Source organism: Panthera leo, chromosome A1 (assembly GCF_018350215.1).
Source record: "Panthera leo isolate Ple1 chromosome A1, P.leo_Ple1_pat1.1, whole genome shotgun sequence".
Taxonomy (NCBI): Eukaryota; Metazoa; Chordata; class Mammalia; order Carnivora; family Felidae; genus Panthera; species Panthera leo.
The window spans coordinates 24,656,767-24,681,056 of record NC_056679.1 but is presented as its reverse complement, the minus strand read 5'-3'; the positions used below and the strand labels follow the sequence as shown (position 1 = coordinate 24,681,056).

At 41.6% G+C, this 24,290-nt stretch overlaps 1 protein-coding gene across 1 annotated transcript in view; it reads right to left on the bottom strand.

Moving 5' to 3' along the window:
• CPB2 (carboxypeptidase B2) overlaps positions 1-14,275 on the bottom strand; it is a 49,818-nt gene extending 35,543 nt beyond the window's left edge. The window contains exons 1-2 of the mRNA XM_042903809.1: positions 13,818-14,275; positions 558-633 (exon numbers count right to left, since the gene is read on the bottom strand). Coding sequence (XP_042759743.1) covers positions 558-633; positions 13,818-13,891 — 150 coding nt within the window. The 5' untranslated portion in view covers positions 13,892-14,275. The remainder of the gene's footprint in view (positions 1-557; positions 634-13,817) is intronic.
• Positions 14,276-24,290: the final 10,015 nt, after the last annotated feature.

The window sequence follows — 24,290 nt, the reverse complement described above, 5'->3', positions numbered from 1 at the left end:
AAATTTAACTACTAATAGCCCATTGTTAAGTGGAGGCTTACCGATAACATAAACAGTTGATGAACACATATTTTATATGTTGTACCTATTATACACAGTATTTTAATTTAAGTTTGAGAGATTTTTATTAAATAATAAATTATTTAATAACAATGAATTATGATTTATTTCGAGAGAGCGAGAAAGTGCAAGCAGGAGAGGGGCAGAGAGAGAGAGAGAGAGAGAGAGAGAGAGAGAGAATCCCAAGCAGGCTCTGTGCTATCAGTGTAGAGCCCAAAGTGGGGCTCGATCTCACAAACCAAACCGTGAGATCATGACCTGAACTGAAATCAAGAGTCTGACACTTAACTGATTGAGCCAGCCAGGCACCTGAATATACTGTATTTTTATAATAAAGTAAACTAGGAAAAATCAAATGTTATTAAGAAAATCATAAGAAAAATACATTTACAGTACTATACTTTTCTCTCTCACATATCTGTGTGTAAGAGGATCCATGCATTTCAAACCCGTGTTATTCAAGGCTCAAATGTAAAGATAAATGAGGGAAAAATTACCTCATATGTTGTAGTAAGATTCTGCACAATCTGAACTTGCCTGGAGGTTCTAGGAAAAGCTGATAAAACCTGGCCACTGGGAAAGAATAAAACAGAATTTTGAGGTTAAATAAAAAAATTAAAATGAGGTTTATTTTTAAATAATCCTCTAGGTAACTGTAAAAAGGAAAAACAAAAACTTTAAATAGTAAAAGAAAAGAGGATCTTGCTACAGGCTAAGGGTTAAAAAGAGAACATACACTTTCTCATTCTTTCTGCTCCAAATCGACTGCCAAATCAATAGTTCTCTTGAATGGGAGTCAGTCTGCAGAGTACGTACTTCTTTCTTCTGTGTGTGTGTGTGTGTGTGTGTGTGTGTGTGTGTTTGTGTGCGTGCATGAGTTATAGTTTTAAAAATTAAATATTTGATGCATAAGGGAATATTAATGCTAACACTAGCTTATTACATAATAAAATGAATGCCTGGGAACCCATTACACCACTTAAGAAATCCAATGTTATTGGTGTCCTTGAAGCTCCTTGTGGGTTCCTCCCCGCTCTGCCTCCTTACCATATCCCAAAAGGTACCCACTACCCTAAATTTTCACTTGGCTCATTCCCTTACTTTTTCTCTGTACTATGGATTCTTGAACACATGATGGATTCTTGAATGTGTAGATTCTTAAGACATTCTTAGGTTTGCTTGATGTAACTCTATAAAATTGGTATACTGTACGTGTCCTTCTGTATCTTATTTTCTTTCCCTCAACATTGTATGTTCAAGGTTATCATCTGTGCTGAAGAATATATTGGGCTGGAATTTGTCTACAAGTGGAATTGCTACTTCTTTGGGGTAGACACATTTTAATTTCATAGAAATTGGGCAAGAGCTCTTACCACACAATACAGCACAAACCTAGAAGGAAATGATGCATAAAAAAATACATCATAAAGAGAAAAAAGATAAACAAACAAGATATTTTCAATATGTGTAACTGATAAAGGATTAGTATCTAGACTACAGAAAGGAATTATAGTACCCAATTGTCACAAAAAAATAAATGAATGGAAATACTGTACTTTATTAGTGAGTCAGAAAATTAAAAATTAAAGTTGTAAGGGGATTCCATTTCACAACCACTCAATTGGAAAAATTAAAAAGTCAGACAGCATCCAGTGTTAGCAAGGAGGAAGGGCTTTAGGAAATCATTTCCACTACTGGTGAAAATACAAACTGGTACAAAGTTTGAGAAATAATTTGGTACTATTCTATAACATTGAAAAAAAAACATGTAACAAGAGCTCTGGAAATACAAAAGAGGTTATGACAACTTCTGCTTGTCATTATTAGCAAAGGCTTCATGGAGGTGATGATTGGGTAACTTAGAGTGTGTAAAGGCACTGTGGCAGGAGACAAAAGGGCACTGTTGGGAAAATAGCAAGCTGCTCATTGTTGCCAAGTGTAGGATAGGAGAGTAGCTAAATAGAAATGAGTTTGAAAACTTATTTCAGTCCTTCTCTAGAGAAAATTGTGAATGCATGCTGAGAAATCGGTCTTTATGTTGTAGGCAATTAAGAATTAGGAAAAGACATCACTTGACTTGTGATTTATGAGAATAATTTTGATAGAGTGGAAGATGGTTTTATTTTAGAAAGCCTGATTGAAAGATTTTAAATTCTGGAAATAAGCCTGGAGATTTGATTTTCAGAAGAAGGAAAGACTGGCTCACAGAAAAAAAACAGACTAGGAAATTTTGTGTCAATCTCCGGTAAGGTTTTAGCATTAAATTATTCAACCAGTGCTTAAGGAAATATGTTCAAGGGCAGATACTGCAGGACCATTCATAGTAACAATAACCAGAAACCCCACGAATGCTTGTCAGTAACAGAACTGTTACTTGTCAGTAACAGAACATTCTAGAATGTTTTATAAGCATTATAAAGAAGGAGTTAGCTTTATCTGAGGGGGATTTACATGATGCACTAAGGGAGAGAAGCAAGATGTGGGGAAGTCTATACAATATTATCCCATTTTTGTGAAAAATAAATAAATTAGAAAAAGGAAAATTTCCCGTGTCAAAAGCAGGAGAAAACTGATGAACGAAGAAACAGCACAGAGTTAACATTGATTTGGGTGGTGTGGAATGGCATTCTAAGGATTGGGTAGGTGAGGGAAGTGGGGAGAGGAAATAAGATTGCTTTTTAAAAGAGGGGTGCCTTGGGGGCTCAGTCAGTTGAGCGTCCCACTCTTGATTTTGGCTCAGGTCATGATCCCAGGGTCATGGGATTGAGCCCGAGCCCCGTGTTGGGCTCCGTGTTGACCATGGTGCCTGCTTGAGATTCTCTCTGCACCTGTCCCTCTCCCTCACTTGTGGACTCTCTCTCTCTCTCAAAAACTAAAGGTCTCTGTGGTCACAGGGTTTATATAAATATACAAAGAAATGCTTGAAAGAATGATCACCAAAATGTTAATGATGTTTTCTAAAGGGGATGATATCTCGGTGTTTTTCTCCCCAATTTTATGCCTTTCCAGATTATTTATTCACCAAAAAAAGAACTTTTATTTATAAAAAGCTACTCTGTGAAAAAGCCACCCTTTTGCTAGCACATTCCTTATTGTTTTCCAAGGTGCTCTGAGCCCATCAGGGGAGTGTGGTGGGTTTTCTAACCCGGCACGTCCTGTTGGGGGAATTTTTTTTTTAGTCTTTTCTTTCACCATCTGCCATAATAGCTCTGACATTTCTAGTTCACTAAATGCAGGCCACTCTTTTCTCCAAGCTTCCAAAAACCGTCCTAACAGCAATTAGCACCACCTTCCAAGGATCTAACTAAAATGTCAAATGCTGTGTCATGGGCAAGTGTACCTCTCTAGGGATATAGTCCCTTTCCTTTCTTAATATACTCGGCACTTCCACAGTCGGATTATTTCATGACTTAACCCTAGCTACTAGTTAAGAGGGTATGAGAAGGGGCACCTGGGTGGCTCAGTCAGTTAAGTGCCCAACTTCGGCTCAGGTCATGATCTCATGCCTCATAGGTTCAAGCCCCGCATCTGGCTCTGTGCTGACAGCTCGGAGCCTGGAGCCTGCTTCAGATTCTGTGTCTCTCTCTCTCTCTGCCCTCCCCCACTTGCGCTCTGCCTCTCTGTCTCTCAAAAATAAATAAACAGGGGCGCCTGGCTGGCTCAGTCGGTTAAGCCTCCGACTTTGGCTCAGGTCATGATCTCAGTGTTTACGGGTTCGAGCCCCGCGTTGTCGGGTGTGGGGGGGGTGCTCTGGGCTGCTGACAGCTCAGAGCCTGGAGCCTGCTTAGGATCCTGTGTCTCCCTCTCTCTCTGCCCCTCCCCCCTCACGCTCTGTCTCTCTCTCTCCTTCAAAAATAAATAAACACCAAAAAGGAAAATAAAATAAAATAAAACAAACATTAAAATAAATTAAAAAAAAAAAAAAGAGGGTATTAGGTGGGAGTAGATCCTGAGAGCTGACGGTAAGGGATGACATTGCAGAATAACAATGGGGATGTTGAAAGAGGTACACAATAGAAGCCAGGTGGCAGTGTTTCACCACCCTTGACTAGCTGGGCCCAATTATTTTAATGAACAGCAAGGTCAGCGTGGCAGCCAGAAGGGCATGACCCGCGGAAATCTACGGGGTTAGTTAAGAGTACACAGAGTTCCCAGAAGCAAGGTAAATACCTGTCAGCAAAAGTATTGCCCAACCTTTACAATCAAAATAATCAAGGATGAATATGAGAGTTGCTAAGGGCAGCTCGCCCAATCAAGAGTCACAACCCATCGCCCGGTTTCCAGGATGCAGGCCAGTTCGTAGACCCGGAATCTCTTGCCTGAAGTGGGGAGCCAGGTCCCCACAAGGAAAGACCCTGCAATGGCATAGAAAGGGTATATGATCGTGACTTCCTCTGTCCCTTCCCAAAGAAACTTATGGCAAATGTACTCAGGTAACTCTGAGCCATACTAGGGAAATTTTTTTTTTTCAATTTTTTAATGTTTATTTATTTTTGAGACAGAGAGAGACAGAGCATGAACGGGGGAGGGTCAGAGAGAGGGAGACATAGAATCTGAAACAGGCTCCAGGCTCTGAGCTGTCAGCACAGAGCCCGACGTGGGGCTCGAACTCACAGACCGCGAGATCATGACCTGAGCCGAAGTCGGCCGCTTAACCGACTGAGCCACCCAGGCACCCCCATACTAGGGAAATTTTAAAGGTCTTGTGATCTGGGATAGCCTGGGGAATTCCCTCCCAAAGGAAGCGCACATCTTATACTTCTCCTGATAAGGAAAGGAGCATGATTCCTGGGAGGTCTCGGGTTCTGGATCTACCTCACCTGGAAATACTGTTTCCACCCATTTCTTGGGTAACAGGAAAGAATATCATCTTTGTGACTGAGAGGCCCAGAGAAGAAAGTTTCAGGCTGTGGCATAAGAAGCCCTGACACTTGGACCATATGGCCTGCCAGACTACAAAGGATTAGAGGCCTCTGCGGTGGGAAAAGATGCCATTTAGAGGTTTTGGCATGTCCCAACAGGAGGGTCACAGCATAGATACCTACAGCAAGGCCATGACATCTGCCAAGGAGAATTATACACCTTTCAAAAAAACCAGTTCCTGGGGCGCCTGGGTGGCTTGGTTGGTTAAGCGTCTGACTTCGGCTCAGGTCATGATCTCACGGTCCGTGAGTTCGAGCCCCGCGTCGGGCTCTGTGCTGACAGCTCAGAGCCTGGAGCCTGTTTCAGATTCTGTGTCCCCTCTCTCTCTGCCCCTCCCCTGTTCATGCTCTGTCTCTCTCTGTCTCAAAAATAAATAAATGTTAAAAAAAACAAAAACAAACCAAAAACAAAAAACAAAAAAAACAGTTCCTGACATGCTACTGGGCCCTGGTAGAAAGGGAATGCCTGACCCTGGGTAACTCGTGGTCAAGGAGTCAGTCTCACCCATCATGACCTGTGTCCTGTCATATGCACTCTGGCAGGCGGAATGATGGCCCCCTAAAATGTCCATGTCCTAGTCCCTAGAACCTGTGAGCCTTACATAATGAAAGCGACTTTGCAAATATAGTTCGATATTTTGAGACGAGGCGATCGTGTTAGATTATCCGGGTAAACCCAGTGCTTTTGCAAACATCCTCAAAAGTGGAGAGAGGAGACAGAGAGCGAGGCAGAGGGAGACTTGGCCCAAGAAGAAATCAGGGTAATTCAATGCAAAAAGGACTCAACCTGCGTCTGCTGCCTTTGAAGGTAAAAGCAGGGGCCGCAAGCCAAGGAATGAGAGTGTCCTCTAGGAACTGGAAAAAGCAAAGAAGCAGATTTTCCCCTCGGAGCCTCTAGAGAAGAACACAGTGGTGGCTGACACCTTGATTTCAGGCCGGCGAGACCCATTTTTAATTTCTAAACTACAGAAAGCTAAGAAAATAAATTTGTGTTGTTTTAAGACCCTCCCCTGTGCTCGTTTGTTACAGTAGCAATAGGAAACTAATACAGTTGTCACGTCGTGAGGTTGGGTGGGCCGACCAGCAAACCATCCTAAGACAGAAGCGGAACATCCGGGATCGGGCGCGAGTAGGGTTCGGGGACACAAATGAGGTGCCTGAGCAGGTGGCCCAGACCCCTGTGGCATCCCCTACTGTTATACCAGGACCTCTCTCTCAGCTCATACTGACACCTGCCACATGTGGAGGTCCCTTATGACCAGCTAATGGAGGAGTGGAGTGGCCCTGAGAACACCTCTAGGATCACCAGCTGTAATATGTGTAATTGATGGAAGGCCCCAGCTGCTGTGCTGGAAATCTGTCCTCATGTTAGTGCTAAGGCCACAGTTTTCACTGGCTGCATCCAGCTAATAAGTGAGCATGGCAGGGATACTAACGCAGGCTCACTGCTGAAAGATGAGGGGCTCTTCTGATGGGTGACGTGAGCTCAAGAACTGTCTTACCAACTTTGCAAAACCTTTCTTAGAGGTGCACTATGATCTAAGACCTTCCGTGTTCCACTTTGCTTCCTCCTCTTTCTCCTCCACTGCAGACCTACACTGCAGTCTCACATCTCTCCCTAGAACCTCTTCTTATCCCCTTCTCGCTTTTTTCCTCTCTTTTCTCAATACATCTCTTGCATGTCTCATCCCACCTTGGCATCTGCCTCGTGGAGGACTATGGAAGTGGGGAGAAAGTACAATCTTTGTAGCACATTGTAACACCTAACATGGAGCACCCACAAAACAATAGGCGCTCAATAACTATGTAAACAAAATAAGTGGGCAGTTGATGTCAGTCGGCCTCTGTCAACAGTCACCCCAGTGCTGGCACAAAGGGTCCTTGAACAGAATAGCCATGATGGCAAATGTGAAGCTATGCGTGGCCCCGCGGGATGGGTTCTTACTCACCAAGATTGATAGGGCAACTCTTGTTGCCAAATGTCCAACTTGCCAGCAACAGAAGCCAAAATCAAGCCCTTTAATCAGCACTATACCTTGAAGAGACCAAGCAACCGCTTGGTGAGAAATTGCCTACTTTGCTCCCCTTCTGCTCTGGGTCTTGATTTGCCTCTTCTACCTGCAGGGCCACAGCTAATGTTACCATACAAGGACTTACATAGTGTTTGATCGATACTGGATCTCACCTAATACTGTAACCAATTAGGGGATCCACTTTACAACAAGGGATGTGCAGAATGGGCACATTACTGTGGGATCCACTGGGCATATCACCTACCACACCACTCAGAAGCCGCCAGCCTCATACAGCCATTAGAATGGATTAGCTGAGGTGCTAGCTTGGAAAGAGGCAACATCCTCTTAGGATGCAATATATATTTTAAATCAATAATCGTTATATGGTGTGGTGTCCCCACAAGCTAGAATACATGGTTCCAGGAACCAGATTGAAGTAGCTTTCTTTACCATCATTCCAGGTGAATTTGGGGAATTTGTACTTGAAATCTATAAATACGGCTCTGTAAATTTAAAATTTCTGGTTCCCAGAGAAGAAAAGCTTCTTCATGGCAAGAGTCTTGGCAAGAGTCTTGTTAAACAGACAGTTATTGCAGTCTCCTTGTCCCCAAAGATCATCAGGAAGGAGAAGAGTTATTCTGGAAGGTGTAAGTGACTTTGACCATCAGGAGGATATTGAGGGGTGCATGCACACAATTGAGCTGGCAGGGAAGAATACATTCGGTATTCTTGATAAGCTTAGGCATTCTATAATACTCCCTTGTCCAATTTTGATGTATATGGACGAGTGCAACAGCCACGGCTCAAGAGGGCATGGTGATGGGAGGCTGAGACCTTTGAAGGTCAAAGGTCTGGGTCATTTCACCAGGTGCGTTGCCTAGACCATGGTAGGTGCTGCTGAGGGGAAAACAGAATGGATTGTAGAAAAGGAAAATGGTGAGTATTGCTTATTGTCTCAAGACCAGGTATAGCTGTGGCGGGATGCAGTTCATTCCACTAATGCTCCTCTCGTACCTTTCCTCCAGGGGAAGAGAGCACCCAGAATCCCAGAGGAGCTGCTCCCAAAGCTGATTTTTGAAGCAGATTGATCTGAATGGCACAAAAACTGAACTGTAGGAGGTGGCATATTGTGCTCCCCAGGTCCCCATCCAGGAAAGAACTTTCATTTTCCCAGCTCTGCAAGTGTTGGCAGCTGTCACTCGAGTCCCTTTCCAGGACTCTTCCTTGACCGAAGAAGGCCATGCTGCCAAGGTCATGCCCCCTCCCAAGTACAGTCCACATCCCACTAATAAATATGGGTTATAGAGGCATATGCCCTTTGCCCCAGTTTGGGACAGCTCTGCAAGGACAACTCAGCTCTGCAAGGACAGCTCTGCAAGGACAAGTCAGTTTCCTGACTCCAGGCCTTTGTGTGACTGTGTCACTGTTCAATCCCTTCTCTGCCCAGTTCTCTTTCCTTCATTCCTGCACAAATGTTGGTCCCGAGATCACTTTCCAGTAAACTTCCTACCTGCAAAATCTCCATCTCAGAGCCCGCTTCCTGGGGAAACTATTCCACAACAGATACAAACATCTAATGCGTGGGATAAACCATGTAAGTGCTCTCTGAGATTGTATTCTCTGTTACAAGAATGCAAAGTCAAAAGTCATTTGGGGCTGAGGTCGTCAGAGAGGGGAGGCACTCTGAGTTGGACTTCTGAGGTGGGCAGGATCTGGCAAAGAGAGGGAAGTGAGGCCAGATGACCGAGACAGGTGGAAGTTTGGCAAATGGGTCGGAGATGAAATGGTATAAGTGTTGATGTCTAAGTGGAAAGGCAAAATCAGACCTCAAGGAATGACAAGTGATCCGGGTGGGCAGGAATATGGGGCTTATGTTCGAATGTACCAGGAAGTGAAACGAGTAAAATGGGCAGGATGGGACCTGACCTGAATCAACGGTCTTAAAACCTGGGGTCAGGATTGTGGCCCTTATTTACAAGGTGGTTGGGCCCCATCTGGGGAATTGAAACCAAAGAGTAAAAAACTCCAAGCCCTCTTTTGATGTGAGGTACAAAAAAGCGGGCAGTCATATAAGTAAATCCTTATCATTAGAATTATAATTCATTATAACGAACTTCCTGACGAGTGACGCTAACAATGGGATGGGATGCCTTACAAAGCGATGACCTCTCCATTATTCAGACAGGCCGAATTCCAAATCCATGTAAGGGAAGTGTTGTGTTGACTAGAAGATGAGGGCATTTTTCTAATGTAGTTGACCCAAGTGAGTCAACAGAAAGAGAAAGAAAAAGAAAAGGTAAAGGTAAAAACGTGTGTTATCCCAATGAGTTTCTGTGTTGAGGAAAAAGATTTGAGAAAATACAGAAGCATAAATTGGGAAAAGGGGAGGGCTAACATTATGACAGTAAGAACACACCATAAAATATATTAATGTGTCCAAGTGTCCGATGTGTCCAAGCTCACCAGCTGTGATCAGCTACACTCTTCTGTCTCCATCTGCTTGGCTAACGTGCCAGCATCATGGAATCAGGGAGTGGGACGAGGGTCCTGTCAGGCCACCTAATGGAGAACTTACACAGTTCCTGAAAGTCAGCTTCCTGACTCTATGCCCCCTTACTTGATCAGAAAGAGGCTATGAAAAGTGGTCTGAGCGGAGAAAGGGAGGAGAGTGGTGCAAATATTTCTTTGGAGCAAATTGTCGCAGTTCGGTCAGTACCCCTTCTCCCAAAGGGGATGAAGTTTGGGGGCGTTACTTACTTCATTTCCACCTAAGAGGGAGGACTGCCGAGGGGTAATGGCACAGTCTGAACATGTTCCCTCAAGTTTAGAGACGCAAGGACTCGTGCCTGGCTTGCTTCCGGGGAAGCTAAACCTGAATGGACCCGGTCTCTAGCTGGCTGGAGAGTAATTAAAGCCAAACGAAGAAACCCCTCATGGTGCTTAGTTAGAACTCAGATGTTGACTGATAGTGTCACCCACAGGGCAAGAACCTGGGAGTGAATGCAAGATTCCTAGGGGTGAAACATGGAGTTGCCAGAGATGCATCTATCCCTGGTCTGGAAAATTCCTCCGCAAAGGAATCTTAAACATTCCGAAGAAGTTAAAGCCCAAGAAAAGGACTAATGAGAAAAAGGGTCAGGTGTATGTATGGAGAGGGATGAAGGGTTGTTTTCCTCTAAAGCCTGACATTTGCATAATATCTAGAGTGGACCCAATATTCTAGTCTCTGAATCGAGATTGTCTGTGCGTTAACACGACCCCAAAATTATCAGTTACTTGAGAGCGGACTAAAAAGTCAGAATTTGCACACTTTCCCTGCAGGGGCAGAGAAAGATTATTCCGTCACATGGAATGTAATGGGGCAAAGGGACACGAAAACATAAAGACATGTTTTGATTGCATCTGTGAAGTGATACAGTTACAGGATTTAACTAATAGCCGTTTGAAAATTAAAAAAAACCCAGTCTTGCATTAAATATAGAATTAAAAGTGTAAGCACAGTGAAATAACAGGTCATTTCACACAAAAAAATAAACCAGTGCTCAAAGAGGACAAGTAAATCGTCCAAGGCTGCATAACTTGTAAGTCGCAGCTCCGGGGCTATCTCCAGATTAATACTAGACAGCATTTCCTCTGTTGCTTCCCCTCTAAGAATATGATTATTTTCATCAAGCTCTGTCCCCTGCTATGGTTTACAAGGAAAAGGTTCACATTTGCCCTCGTTCTGAAAGATTATGTTTGAATTTGAAAAGCTGGGGAGACGCCTCTGAACAATGGAACATAGCTCAAGGCTACAATTTTGTTTTATGCACTACAGCTTTTTAAGGCCAATGGTGCCCTGCTCCTTCAGATGAAAATAATATATCAGGGGGAACCAAGGGAAAGAGAATAAACTGCTCTCCAGGCGGCAGATAGTGTATGAAGTCGACAGAAGGAACAAGTCCTCTGGTCTATTAATAATTCAGAAGCCCTGTCTCCTCAACCATCCTCCACTCTCCGATTCTTTTTCCTCCTTTTCTTTTCACTTTCCCCCACTTGTCTGTTTCAAATAAATAGCCTCCGCTGACAGGCTGCACTTAGGTAATCAGAGCACAACACAATTAATGTCTCTGTTTAGAAGGTTCTTGCTAGTATTTCATTTTTGCCCTTTCCGGTGTTTGGCCTTTAATAGCAACTGACTACGGAGACCTGTTTTGGTTTTTGTTTGTTTGCTCGCCTGCCTTTCTCTCTGGCATATGGCATTTATGCCTTTAAAAGTTTTTTTGTTCTCTTTCCGGGGGCGTTTCACTGATGAGACATATCAAAATGCACCTCCAAATCAGCCCCTAAGAGGTTGCCCGAACACAAAGCGTTATTAGGAAAATGATCCCGACAAGAAAACGGTAACAAAGAACAGCTTTAGGGAAAAGCCAGGCTGTTAGCTCTTTTTAGAAGGGGTTGTATTCTCGCCCCCAGAGATAATTCATCAAAGTCTCTCGCCCTGAATGAAATTAGATTTCCCTTTTAGCTTCGATAATAGGCCGTAAATATATGTATAATTTAGGCCGTATATAATTAATAGGCCATAAATATATATATATTATATATATATATAAATATATATATATATAATATATATATTTACTCACGGAAAGAAGAGTTTGGAATGTTTTTTTCTAGTGGAGGGCTGGGAGGGAGGAATCAGATATGCATCCGCCCACAAAGCTGCAGCTATCCCCCCATACACAGGTACCACCACGGTATACGCAAAGAATAAAAACATTTTCAATACCATGTGATCGGTTAAAATATAATCGCATTCTCATTCCTCTCTTCGAGCGTAAGTAGCTATCAGACACCAGAGTGTATGCTGAAGCGAAAAGATAGTAAGAAAAGCCATGCATGAAGGAATTTTCTCATTCATTTCTTCGCTATATCTTTTTGCGTAAGTCCTTTATTTGCGTAATATTTAGTTCCACTAAGCTGTTATATGCTTTCGCCATTTTGAAGTGACATGGGAAAGCTTTTGGAGTATCTCGTCAATGATTGTCTTATCTAGGAATTCAGTTCACGGTGTGACCCAGATGGTGGCAGGCAGGTGAGCTCACCAAGCTCCACGGCAGCCAGCACCGCCCCCCCCACCCCCCCCACCCCGAGGATGCTGGTGAGGGGCTGGCCCGGCATCAGCCCTCACCCACCGCAGGTGAGGACCGTGATACTGGGCTTCCAGCCCGCATCTCTCCCAGGCTGCACTCCGGACCACCTGTCTTCTCTCTGCGAACTCCCTATGACTAAGTCTGACCTCCATCAAATTAGCTCTCTTCCTAATTTCTAGACTTTTTAGAGGCGGTACTACGCAGTGAAATGAGTTGGAATGAGGGGAAGGTGGCTTTGAATCCAAACTCTTCGCTTCCTGTTTGATTTACCCTTTCTAGGGCTCAGTTTCCTTCTCTTTAAGATGGCATCACAACGATTCCTAGGGTGTAGGAGATGACATTTCCAAGTCGCCGAGCCCAGCGCATGGGGCAACACAGATGCCAAATAACCGTGTGTCCCCTCCCTTTCTCCTCTCTGTAGATGACACTGCCAATGTCTACAGTACCCAGCTGGACACGTTGATATCAGTTTTCCTCCTTCCTTCTTGCTTACCTTTAATTAAAACCAACCATCAAGTTATGGGATGTTAGATCTGGCAAGGATTTTAGAAATTATAGTCATCTGATTCATTGATAACACATAGAGGTATGAGTCACCAATTATTGTAGCAATTTGACTCCCATGTCAATTCAATGACAATCGTTATTTGGTGATGGAATTTGTTGCGTGACACTTGATAATCATATTGAACAAAAAAGAGTCAACCAAGTACAGTTAGATCAGTGACGATGTACAAACACAGTGTCAGGCTCTCAAGCTCTGTTTTCTTAAATGCTGTCCAGCGGCTCTTTCTGACCTAGAAAAGTTTTTTTGGTACACTTTTCCCTGTCCCTAGTATGTCCTTTCTCTCTTTACCATTCACTAAGTGGGGAGAGGCATTTGTCTCAGAGATAATTAGAGAAGAAAAGAATCATAGAAGCAAAACGAAGGGGAAACAATAAGGTAATCCCAAAGGAAACTATCAATTTTTAAAACTTATGAATTCACTAGTTAATACATTACAATCTTACACATAACTTGGAACTATTCGTTATACATTATATTCTATGTGCTGGTTCATTTGTGTTCTGCTAACTGGTTTTAGAAGAAAATCTCTAGGGAATCACGCTCGTAAGCAAAATAAGAATTAGATATGCCTCTATATGTGTTCTTTATAACACAACGACTCTTCCTTTCATATCCTATGTAAATACCCTTGCTCAACCCAAACCTCATATTTCATACCTTTTACCTTCTTCTCCTTCCTATGTTCCACGTACAAGAGGAAAGTATTCATAGCTACCCATAGTTGTCTTATTCCTAGTTAATGCAAATTACCCGGTTCATATATTTTGGACGTGGAGACCAAAAAAAAATGTAAATCATGTGATGTGTTAGAGTGTAAATAATCATTTTTATAAAAAGCTTCTGTTTCTTTAATCTCCCTAGCCTCTGACCGTACATATCATCCAGCATTCTCCCAGTAATGAAACTTGAGCCAGAAACGAAAACAAGACCCTGGCTCTAGTGAGATCCTTATTCCACTGAAAGGTACTATTTGTCGGGCAACACGGAAAGTTTCTGAAAGAGCTGACCTTCAAGCTTTTAACATTTTGCGCCCCAGGTTAGTGCACTGACTGGAATCCACGTGGGGCAAACAAGTGAGGAAAATGGCCCCCCACCATCGACGATTCTCTTGGGTTACCTCTGAAAAGCGAAGACATACAGCTCACACGAGAGGAAGATGGCTACAAGGACTCCAAAGCTATAAAGCTTCATCCCAGCAGCGATTTGCTGAACAACAAAATTCTCCGGAGAAATGGGCCCCGATGCCTGGTTACATAAGAGCCTTCTTTACACACTGGTTAAAATATAATGCCACGGTCCCTCTCATTCCTGCGATCAATTGACTTAGCCTCTATTTCCGCCCTCAAAAAATAAAGTATGATGAGAGTTCGACCAAATAGAAAATATTTAACTCCTCAGGGACGATGAGGCCAGGAAAAACAGTGTAGGAATGTTGCAGAAACGTGTCTGGTTCGTTGAAGAGCCATAACCCTGGAGTCTTGACTAATGGCTCATAACCCGTGCTGAGGGAGGTCTCCAGTGGAGTACTAAAGAGATCTTCCCTTGTCTCTATCTTTGCAACATTTTCAACTTAGATGAAGACGTAGAAGGTGAGTTTCTGAAATTTGTGACTCTTACAAAGGTTGAGAATGAGAACTTGTATGGAGGATTACAGGATCTCCATTTAAAGAGATGTTTCCTTGCTCATATGAAGTGATGGGCCCACCTGTAAGAGAATAAGAATATTATGTCCCAGAGAGTTCTTTGAGCCATAAAGAAAAATCAGGTTGCTTTGAATTCATATTTATTTAGGAAAGGCCACCAGAAGAGCCATTATCTAAATTGAAGCTATCACATGTCATTCTGAAGATAGTATCTTAGAACATTTTGTCTGGTTTAAGGCCACATCTTACCTCTGTAAGTGGACGAAGCCTAGGTATTCTCTCTAAATTCCCACTGGTCTATGCATTTCTTGAGGTCAGGGCAGGCAAATTTGCAAAATAAAACAACATTCCAACAGTAGACTTCTGAGAAGGAAAGGATGAAGATTTCAAACATCTCTCTCTGAGAGTCAAAGCTATTAAAACTTATTTAATGGATTAAAAGTGATCTCCACTGAAACTGCCTTTTGTGTAAGAAAGAAGAAAAAAAAAAAAAAGAACACGCAAGTATATCTGATCATTTTAGAGAAAGACACACAGGTAGAACAGACCAGAAATCCACTAGGTTATAGTTACCTACAGCAGGTGGGTAGAAAACTGAGTGGAAAAGATGAAAGAGTAAGAACAGGGAAGAAGAGATGGGAGAAAGAACACTTCTTGGAGTAGACGTTTTTAAATAGTTCAGAATTCAAAAACACTACAGAATTTTTAGGACCATGTTAATTTTTCACTTACTCGAAACAAACAAGTAAATAAAGTGACTACAAGCAAAAACACATGAACTGAATTATGTTTTTGAAAGACATTTTTAAAAAATGTATTTTTTTGAGAAAGAGAGAGAGAGAGACAGAGAGAGAGAAAGCGCATGGGGAGGGGCAGAGAGAGAGGCAGACAGAAGATCGGAAGCAGGGTCTGTGCTGACAGCAGACAGCCCGATGGCCTAAGTCAGATGCTTCACCAACAGAGCCCCCCAGGAGCCCCAAACTGAATTATGTTTTTGATGAGTAACATAACTACACTTGAAAGGGAGAGAGGAAAAACTAACCCAAGGACTTTGACTTTGTTTTTGTTTTAAACACAAAAAGTAACTTTAAAGTAACAGTCAGTGGTTAAAATTTACTGAAAAAAAAAAATTTACTGATAAAGTTTTCCGGTTTCTGTAGTCCCTATTGATTTGTATCTGATGTCTCCTTTCCAGGTTTACGTTTCTTCGCGCCGAAGCAATCTTTCAAAAGTTGCTTTAGTGAAGATCTGTTGGTCGTAGAGTCTGTTACACTTTGTATGTCTGACAAGAACTTCATTCTACCCTCACCTTCAAAGACTAGTTGAACTGAACGCAATGTTCTAGAGCGACAGCTCTCCCATCGTCTTTTGGCATCTACTGTTGCATGGTAGGAATCTACCGTCAGGTCTTGTTCCTCTGTAGATCGTCTGTTCTCTCCACTCCACGGCTTTTCAGGAAGTATGGATTAGCTTTATCTTTTATACTTTTCAGATCCATTACTCCTGTCTAGATGTGAATTTATTTTTTATTATCTAGCTTGGAACCTAGAATGTAATTTTGATCAGAGGATTTAGACATTTCTTCAATTTGGGAAAACCATTTTCTATTTCTTCAGCGATTGTATCTCTGTTAAGTGCTCTGGAGGGACTCCCTTTGGAGTTCCTTGATCTACCTTCTCTGTCTTGCGACTGTCTTTTTCATGTTTTTAAAAATCATAGTCTGCGTCTCTGTGTGCTGAGTCCTGGGTTAGCTTCTCAGTACTACCTTCAAATACACAAATTCATTCTTTGGGTCTAGTTTAGATTACATAGTCAACTGAGCTGTGTGGGTTTTGTTTTTTTTTTTAGTTTCAATAACTTTACAAATATTTTCCAACCTTTACAATCGCTTTTTACACATTTATCCATTTTGCTTTTATATCAGTATTGTTAAATATCATTTTAAAGCATTTGTTTTAAAAATTTTAATAGATATGTTTCTTTCAGCTTGCTGAGAATCCTTAGAATACTTATTTTAATTTTTTTTTTAATGTTTATTTATTTTTGAGAGAGACAGAGTGTGAGCGGGGAAGGGGCAGAGAGAGGGAGACACAGAATCTGAAGCAGGCTGCAGGCTCTGAGCTGTCAGTACAGAGCCCGATGCAGGGCTCGAACTCATGAACTGTGAGATCATGACCCGAGCTGAAGTCAGATGCCCAACCGACTGAGCCACCCAGGCGCCCCAAGAATACTTATTTTAAACTGGTTCTTGGAGTTTCTACACCATGATAGTATCATGGCTTTCAAAGATCCAGTCATCAGTCAGCATGACTTAACTTAGTTACTGGCTTAGTTACTCCTCTGTCTCTTATAGACCAGCAGATACTTATGAACCGTCCTAGGCAGCAGTGGGCACTTTTTAAAACTGAAGTACACAGGGGTGCCTGGGTGGCTCAGTTGGTTAAGTGTCTGACTTCACCTCAGGTCATGACCTCGTGGTTTGTGAGTTTGAGCCCCAGGTCGGGCTCCGTGCTGACAGCTCAGAGCCTGGAGCCTGCTTCAGATTCTGTGTCTCCCTCTCTCTCTGCCCCTCCCTCACTCATGCTCTGTCTCTCAAAAATGAATAAATGTTAAAAAAAAATTTTAATTGAAGTACATACATTGAAATACACAGATCTTAAGTGTATGGTTAGATTAGTCTTGAAAAATACATATGCTTGAGTAACCCACACCCCTATCAAGGTATAGAACATTTCCATCATTCCAGAAGTTCTTTGATATTTGTCCCAGTTTCCCCTCTACTCTAGCAGCCTCTCTTCCGATTTTATCACCGGAGATTAAGTTTGCTTGTTTTAGAACTTCATGGAATCATATACTGTCCTAGCCGGTTCAGGGTGTTGTAGCAAAAATACCATAGACTGAATGGCTTAAACAACAAACACTTGTATTTCTTATAGTTCTGGGAAGCGGGAAGTCCAAGACCAGGGCAAAGATTCAGTGCCGGTGAGAACCCAGCTCTTGGTTCATAGATGGCGGCCTTCTGGCTGTATCCTCACATGGCGTGAAGAAAATGAAAACGAAATGATAGAGCCCTCTGGGATCTCTTTTATAAGTGCAGTGATCCCATTCATAAGGGACCCACCATTATGATCTAATCATCTCCCCAAGGCTCCATGTAAATACCATCGTACTGGAGATTAGGTTTCAATATATGTGTGAGGGATGAGAAGGACACAGACTTTCAGTCTATGGCTTGTAGCCTGTACTCTTCTGTGTCAGGTTCCTTTTGCTCTTTCACATTGCTGTGTGTGTCAGCAATTTATTCCTTTTCGTTGTTGAGCAATATAACAGTATTTGTTTACCCATTCTCCTGTCAATAGACATCCGGGATGTTTTCAGTTTGGGGCTATTATGAGTAGAACTACTCCGAATATACTTGTGCGAGGCTTTTTTGGTGGATAAGTGTTTTCATTTCTCTTGGGTAAATATCTAGAAGTTGAATTGCTAGGTAATAGGGATCCTTCGTGTTAAAAGCAACTGTTGTGCCTTTTTCCAAGGTGATTGCACCGTTTGACGCTCCCACGGACACCCTATTAGTTGAGCCTCTAGTTGAGCCACATCCTTGTTGTTACCTGATGCAGTGTGTTTTATTTCAGCCATTCTAGTGAAAGTGTGGCGCTAAGTAATTGTGATGTTAATTTATATTTCATAATGACTGATGATGTTAAGAATTTTGGCTGTGTGTGTGTGTGTGCGTGTTCAGATCTTTTGCCTGATTTTTTTTTAGTTTATTTATTTATTTTTAGAGAGACAGAGATAGCACCAGTGGGAGAGGGGCAGAAAGAGAGAGAGAGAGAGAGAGAGAGAGAGAGAACCCCAAGCAGCACTGGCACTGGGAACACAGAGCCCGATGCAGGGCTCAAACCCACAAAGCCACGAGATCATGACCGGAGCTGAAACCAAGAGTCAAATGCTTAACCGACTGAGCCACCCAAGCACCCCATTTGCCTGATTTTTAATCATACTGTTCGTGTTACTTCTGATTTGTAGGAGTTACTTATATTCTGGACATCAGTCCTTTGTCACGTAGAAGTGTTATGAATATATCTTCCCGAAGAAGACTCTTGTTAGAGTCTTTGGACCATTTTGGAAAATTCAATTGTTTCTCTTTTTGTCGTACCTTGTAGGAGTTCTTTATATACTCTGAATCTAGCTCCTTTGTCAGATATATGTTTTGTGAATATTTTTTGTCACTTGGTGGCTCACCCACTTTTTATTGGTGCCTTTTGAAGAACAGACATTTTTAATTTTGGTGAGTCCAAGTTATCAATTTTTCTTTGATTATTGGTATGTTCTGTGTCTTGTTTAAGAAGGTTTGGATGAGTTCAAGGTCATGGAACTGTGCTTGAAGCTTTATAGTTTGGGCCTTTATTTTAGGCTTATGATCCATCTCGAATTAACTTTTGTGTGTGGTATGAGGCAGAGTGTGAGGTTGTTTAGCCTTCTAGACACCCAGTCCTTCTAACACCATCGACTAAAAACTTTCTTTTCCCTGTGGAATCACTTTGTCAATGTTTTTGCAAAAAGTCAATTGACTGTGGAAGTGTGAACCTATACCATTAAGTTTTGCAGTGATTTTTTTAATGCTATTTATTTATTTATTTATTTATGAGAAAGAGAGAGAGAGAGCAGGGGAGGGGCATAAGGAGAGGGAGAGAGAGAGAGAGAGAGAGAAAATTTTAAGCAGGCTCCATGCCCAGCATGGCGCCCCCTGTGGGGCTCAATCTCACAACCATGAGATCATGACCTGAGCTGAAATCAAGAGTCGGGTGCTTGACCAACGGAGCCACCCAGGCACCACTGCAATGATTGTTTTTTTAAAACAGCAATAATAACTAGAAAAGTTCTTCATTTTATTTCTTTTTTCTTAAGTTTTTTAATTCATTTTGAGAGACAGTGAGAGAGCACGAGTCGGGGAGGGACCGAGAGAGAAAGAGAATCCCAAGCAGACTCTGTGCTGACTGAGGTGGGGCTCGATCTCATGAACCTTGAGATCATGACCTGAGCTGAAATCAAGAGTTGGGCGCTTAACCGACTGAGCCACCCAGGTGCTCCTAAAAATTTCATCTCTTAAAGTTAGGTCACATGTTCTTGTTTTTTTTTTCACGTGCTTATGATTTTTTATTGAATGTCAGATATTATGTATAAAAGGATAGAATAGACTAACGTAAATAGTACTTATGCCCTGAATAGTCATATATCTTCTTCTTCAGGCCACTAGTGTGAGGGATTAAGTTAATCTCGGCTACAGCTGAGCTGGGTTTGGGCTTTGCTGTTATTTTCATGACATTTTATTTACCAGAGTCTCAAATTACTTAAGAACAGGGGCAAATCGTCTTTAGCAGGGTCTGACTGCCTCAGGATTTGCTCTCAGTTCTCCTGCTCTGCCCTCAGCGGTCAGCTACATAGGAGAGGGCTCCCAGATCTCTTGCCTCTTCGCCAGTCGCAGGTAATCGCTCTGCTACTTTTTTAGAATGTTTACACCTAAAGTAGAACAATCTATAAAATCTAAAAATAGAAGGTATGTAGAACGAGACATCAATAAAACAGAAACAAAAGCTACTGTGGAGCATTCAAAAGTAATGAGCTATCACACCATAGAAATACATGGAGGAAACTTAAAAGCACGTTGCTAGCAAAAGAAACCAATCCAAAAAGGCTGCCTCCTGTAGGATTCCACTTATATGACATTCTGGAAAAGGCAAAACTGGAGGCAGTAAGATCAGTGGTTGCACTGGGCTGAGGGGAGGGAAAGAGGATGCACTGGGGGAACACAGAGGGTTTTTAGATCAGTGAAACTGTCGTGTATAAGAAATATTGATGGACACATGTCATCATATATTTGTTAAAATCCATAGAATGTACCAAAGAGTGAACCATAATGTAGTCTATGGAATTTAGTTAATAATAATGTATTGATCCTGATTCATCAATTGTAACAAATTCTACCACGCTAATATAAGTTGCAAATAACAAGGGAAACTGTGTGGTGAGGGAGAGGTATGTGGGAACTCTGTGTTTTCTGATCAACTTTCCTGTAAACCTAGAACTGCTCTAAAAAATAGTCTATTAATTTTTTAAAGGTGGTAGTGTTGAAATCAGACAAAGTTAGCTCAGTCAATGCGAAAGCATTAAACTGGACAAAGATCAATTGGGATCGATAACAGATATAATTAATATACAAGAATCATTAAACTTTATGAATTGAAAAAACACCATGAAAACATAAAGCAAAATGTGACAGAAATTCAAGCATAAATACATAACAACATAGGGAAGATTTTAGCATACTACCATTTTTCTGTGATAATTTAAATAAACAAAAAAGAGATACAGAGAATATATAGTCTGTGATCCAGCGGGGAATGAATGTTTTTGCATGAAAATTTGACTTTCACTTATCTTTCTCACTCTGTTCCCCTGAGAACTTGATAAAAGTAAAGAGCCTAAGTTTTAGGCAATATTATTTATGATAGAAATAACCCCTGCTGGGTAAGTTGTTTCTGGACTAGGAGATGCCATAAATGAGCTGATTGGGACATCATAGCCTTAAGCTTCTCTGAATGTTGTGACTTTTGTAACTGGGCATGTCTCTACAGGGACCCAGGAATCTGTGCCTGTGAAGTGATTATAAAAGGTTGGCTACTGGGGGCATGGGGCTTCTAAGCCAGGGTGATTCTTATAACTTCCTGACATAAATCTCATTCCTTCACATCTGAAATGTCATTTGGGGAGCCTGGAAAGCTGTGTAGAGTGTTTCATTGACTGTTCCAAGAACTACTCAAATGCAACAGGAACTCCTGACATTGCCTTGTGTCAAGCTTTGGTTTCTATCTTATATATCTCTGAGTGAATGGTGCCGAATGAGGCGGGTCAAGGTTTTTGTGAATGTTGTGTTTTCTGAATGTTTTGTTGAACCTAAGAAGACTTCCTGGTGAATATTGCAAGATGGCACACTCAATTTGGTTAATTTGTGGGGAGTTTAATAAAAGTATTGTTTACACTGATGTGGGCAGGGTATAGGGAAATAACAAAAGACCAGTGAGTATACCAAGACTAGTAATTAGTATCTGAAAAGATAAGAACGTGGAAATACACAGAGCCATATGCAGAGGGCTGACTGACAAGAACTGTGAGTTCTCATCGAGAAACTCAACCAATTTTTCCTCATCTTGCATGGAAGGAGCTAGAAGAAAAAATATCCTGACCTCACTTTCCTCCTTTCCTTTGTTTTCCTGCGGGGGCTTCTTATGGCTGAACCCAAAGAACTTGGGTCAGGCAAAGATTTTTTAGATAGAGCATAAAAAACACAAATCACAAAGGAAAAATTTGAAAAACTGGACTTCATCAAAATTAAAAGCACTTATTCTTCAAAAGATAGTTTTAACAAAATGAAAAGACAAGCCATGAACTGAAAGAAAATATTTTCAAAACACATACTGGGTAAGGGATTTATATCCAACATACATAAAGAACACTTAGAAATCAGGAATAAGACCAAAAAAATTTTTTAGTGAGCAGATTATACAGACACTTTCCTAAACATACAAATGTCCAGTAATCACACACTCAACATCATTAATTACTAAGGAAATGCAAATTAAACCACAATGATATATCACTACCCACCTGTGGAGTAACTAAATGAAAAAAGGCTAACAATATGAAGTAATAGTGAAGATGTGGAATACCTTGAACTCTCATACATTGCTTGCAGGAATGCAAAATGGTACAGTCATTTTGAAAAAGTTTGGCAATTTCTTATGAAGCTAAACATACTTACTATATGTCCTAGTCATTTGCTTTATGTATTTACCCAGGTGAAAGGAAAACAGTGTCTATGCAAAGACCTGAATGTTGATAACAGCTGAATATTCAAAACATTGGGTGTCTCTAGCAGTTTTATTTATAATGGAAGGAAAGAAAGAAAGAAAGAAAGAAAGAAAGAAAGAAAGAAAGAAAAAACTTTGATACAAACCAAATGTCCATTAACTGGGGAGTAAATAAACAAATTATGGTACATCCATACAAAGAAATGCTCTTCAGCAGTATAAAGGAAGAGACTACTGATCATACAACAAGATAGATGAATCTCAAAAGCATGCCAACTAAAACTGGCAAATACTACAAGATTTATATTGTACGATCCCAACTATATGATACACTATACAAGGCAAAACTATAGAGACAGAAAATAGGTTGGTTGTTGCCAGGGACTGGGGCTGGTGGGGAAGAAATTAACCCGCAAAGAGGTACAGGAGAATTTTTTTGGAGTGGTAGAAAGATTCTATATTTTGACTGTGGTGGTAATTACATGATTGTTTACAGCCAAAATGTCTCAAACTTGACACTTAAAAGTTGGATTTATTTTTCTGAAGAAAAAGACAAGAAGAACAGAAGAAAGGGAGGTAGGAAGGAAAGAAAGACGAAACAATGGAGACAAGTTTTCTTCCTTGTTCTGCATCTCTCCCTGAGATTTCTGACCTTGGTACCTTTCATGAAGAATAAAAAGAACGTAAAGTCTGATCAGATGGACTCCACCCCTAGTTCACAGGCAAATCTCTTAGCCCCTCAGAGATGCAATTTCCCCTTTTGAAAAATGAGATTAATAAAAACCTCTGTCAGAGGGCTGTTGTAAGGATTCAGTAGGATAACATTTGAAAATAACTGGCAGAAACAAGTGCTCGAAATGTCCCATTTATATAAAAAACATAAACCAGCAAGGGCATTGGCAGGGGCCAACATGTTCTATGCCTGGAGCCTTTTCCGGCTCATTGTGACCTTGCTACAACTCGTCCTCTTCCTCTGATGCTCCCAGAGCTAGGTGATGAGTCACCTCCCCAGAAGAGAATCTAGTTCTGGGAGACCTAGCTGACTGAGCATGTCCCGCGGGACTCAGCTAATTTATACATTTGTTCTCCAGCCAATTTGGAAGATCAGCTGGCAATAATAATATGGCAAGTTCTTTTTCAAGAGCCCTAGCCCTCAATTTTTATTAAGACTGTGTAAGAAGGTAATTTCCCCTGTGAGGACTGGTCTGCTTTGCCTTTCTCTCGGTTGGAGCAGCCTGAGGATAAGGGCAAGTGCCACTGAGATCTTGGCTGGTCTCACCTGGATACAGAGCTCAGGCTTATTGTTAGGTAAGCACTAAGAGAGTCAATTAATCTATTATTTTTATTATGAGTTCAGGTGCAGCTCAAGGTTTCCTTTCAAAACCATTCAGCCATTAAAGCTGCATAATCTTGGGAGGTTTTGAAGACACTTAGTTGATAAATGTTTTTTCCTTCCATATGTTCTCTCTCATGTTTATTCACGAAGAGTGAAGCAGTTTTATAATTTGCACAAAGGTTTGGTGTATGCGGGCCCTTGTGTTTCAAGAGGGGAGAAAGGATAATGCCATCTCCGAAACCACTGAAGAGGGGGATTTGAGGCATGAAGGCAGGGAACTCTCTTCTGGGTTCTGATATCCTTGCTTTGGCCAGCAAGAGCCTGAGACCTGTGCCACCAAGAAGCTTACGTGGCACCCAGACAGGCAAATGCTTGTTGGCTAAGGTGTGAACAAAGCAAGGTTTGTCTTGGGAAATTTCCACCCTTTCTAAATCATCTAAATCATCTAAATCATCGTTCCCCCTTTCTAAATCATCATCCCTTGTATTGGTCTCCCCACTTTCTAACATGCTTCCCCCAGTCCTGCCTTTGAAGGGTACACCAGGCTATAGATCTGTAGTTCTCAAACTTGACTCTATATTGGAGTCATTTGGGGATCTTTTAAATATTTGTCTGCCCAGGCTGCCCCATTGGATCAGTTACATCAGAATCTTGGAGGAAGGGGTATAGGGCATCAGCATTTTGTTAAAACCCCCAAGATAATTTCAATGTGCAGTTAGGGTTGAGAACAGCTGTTCTGG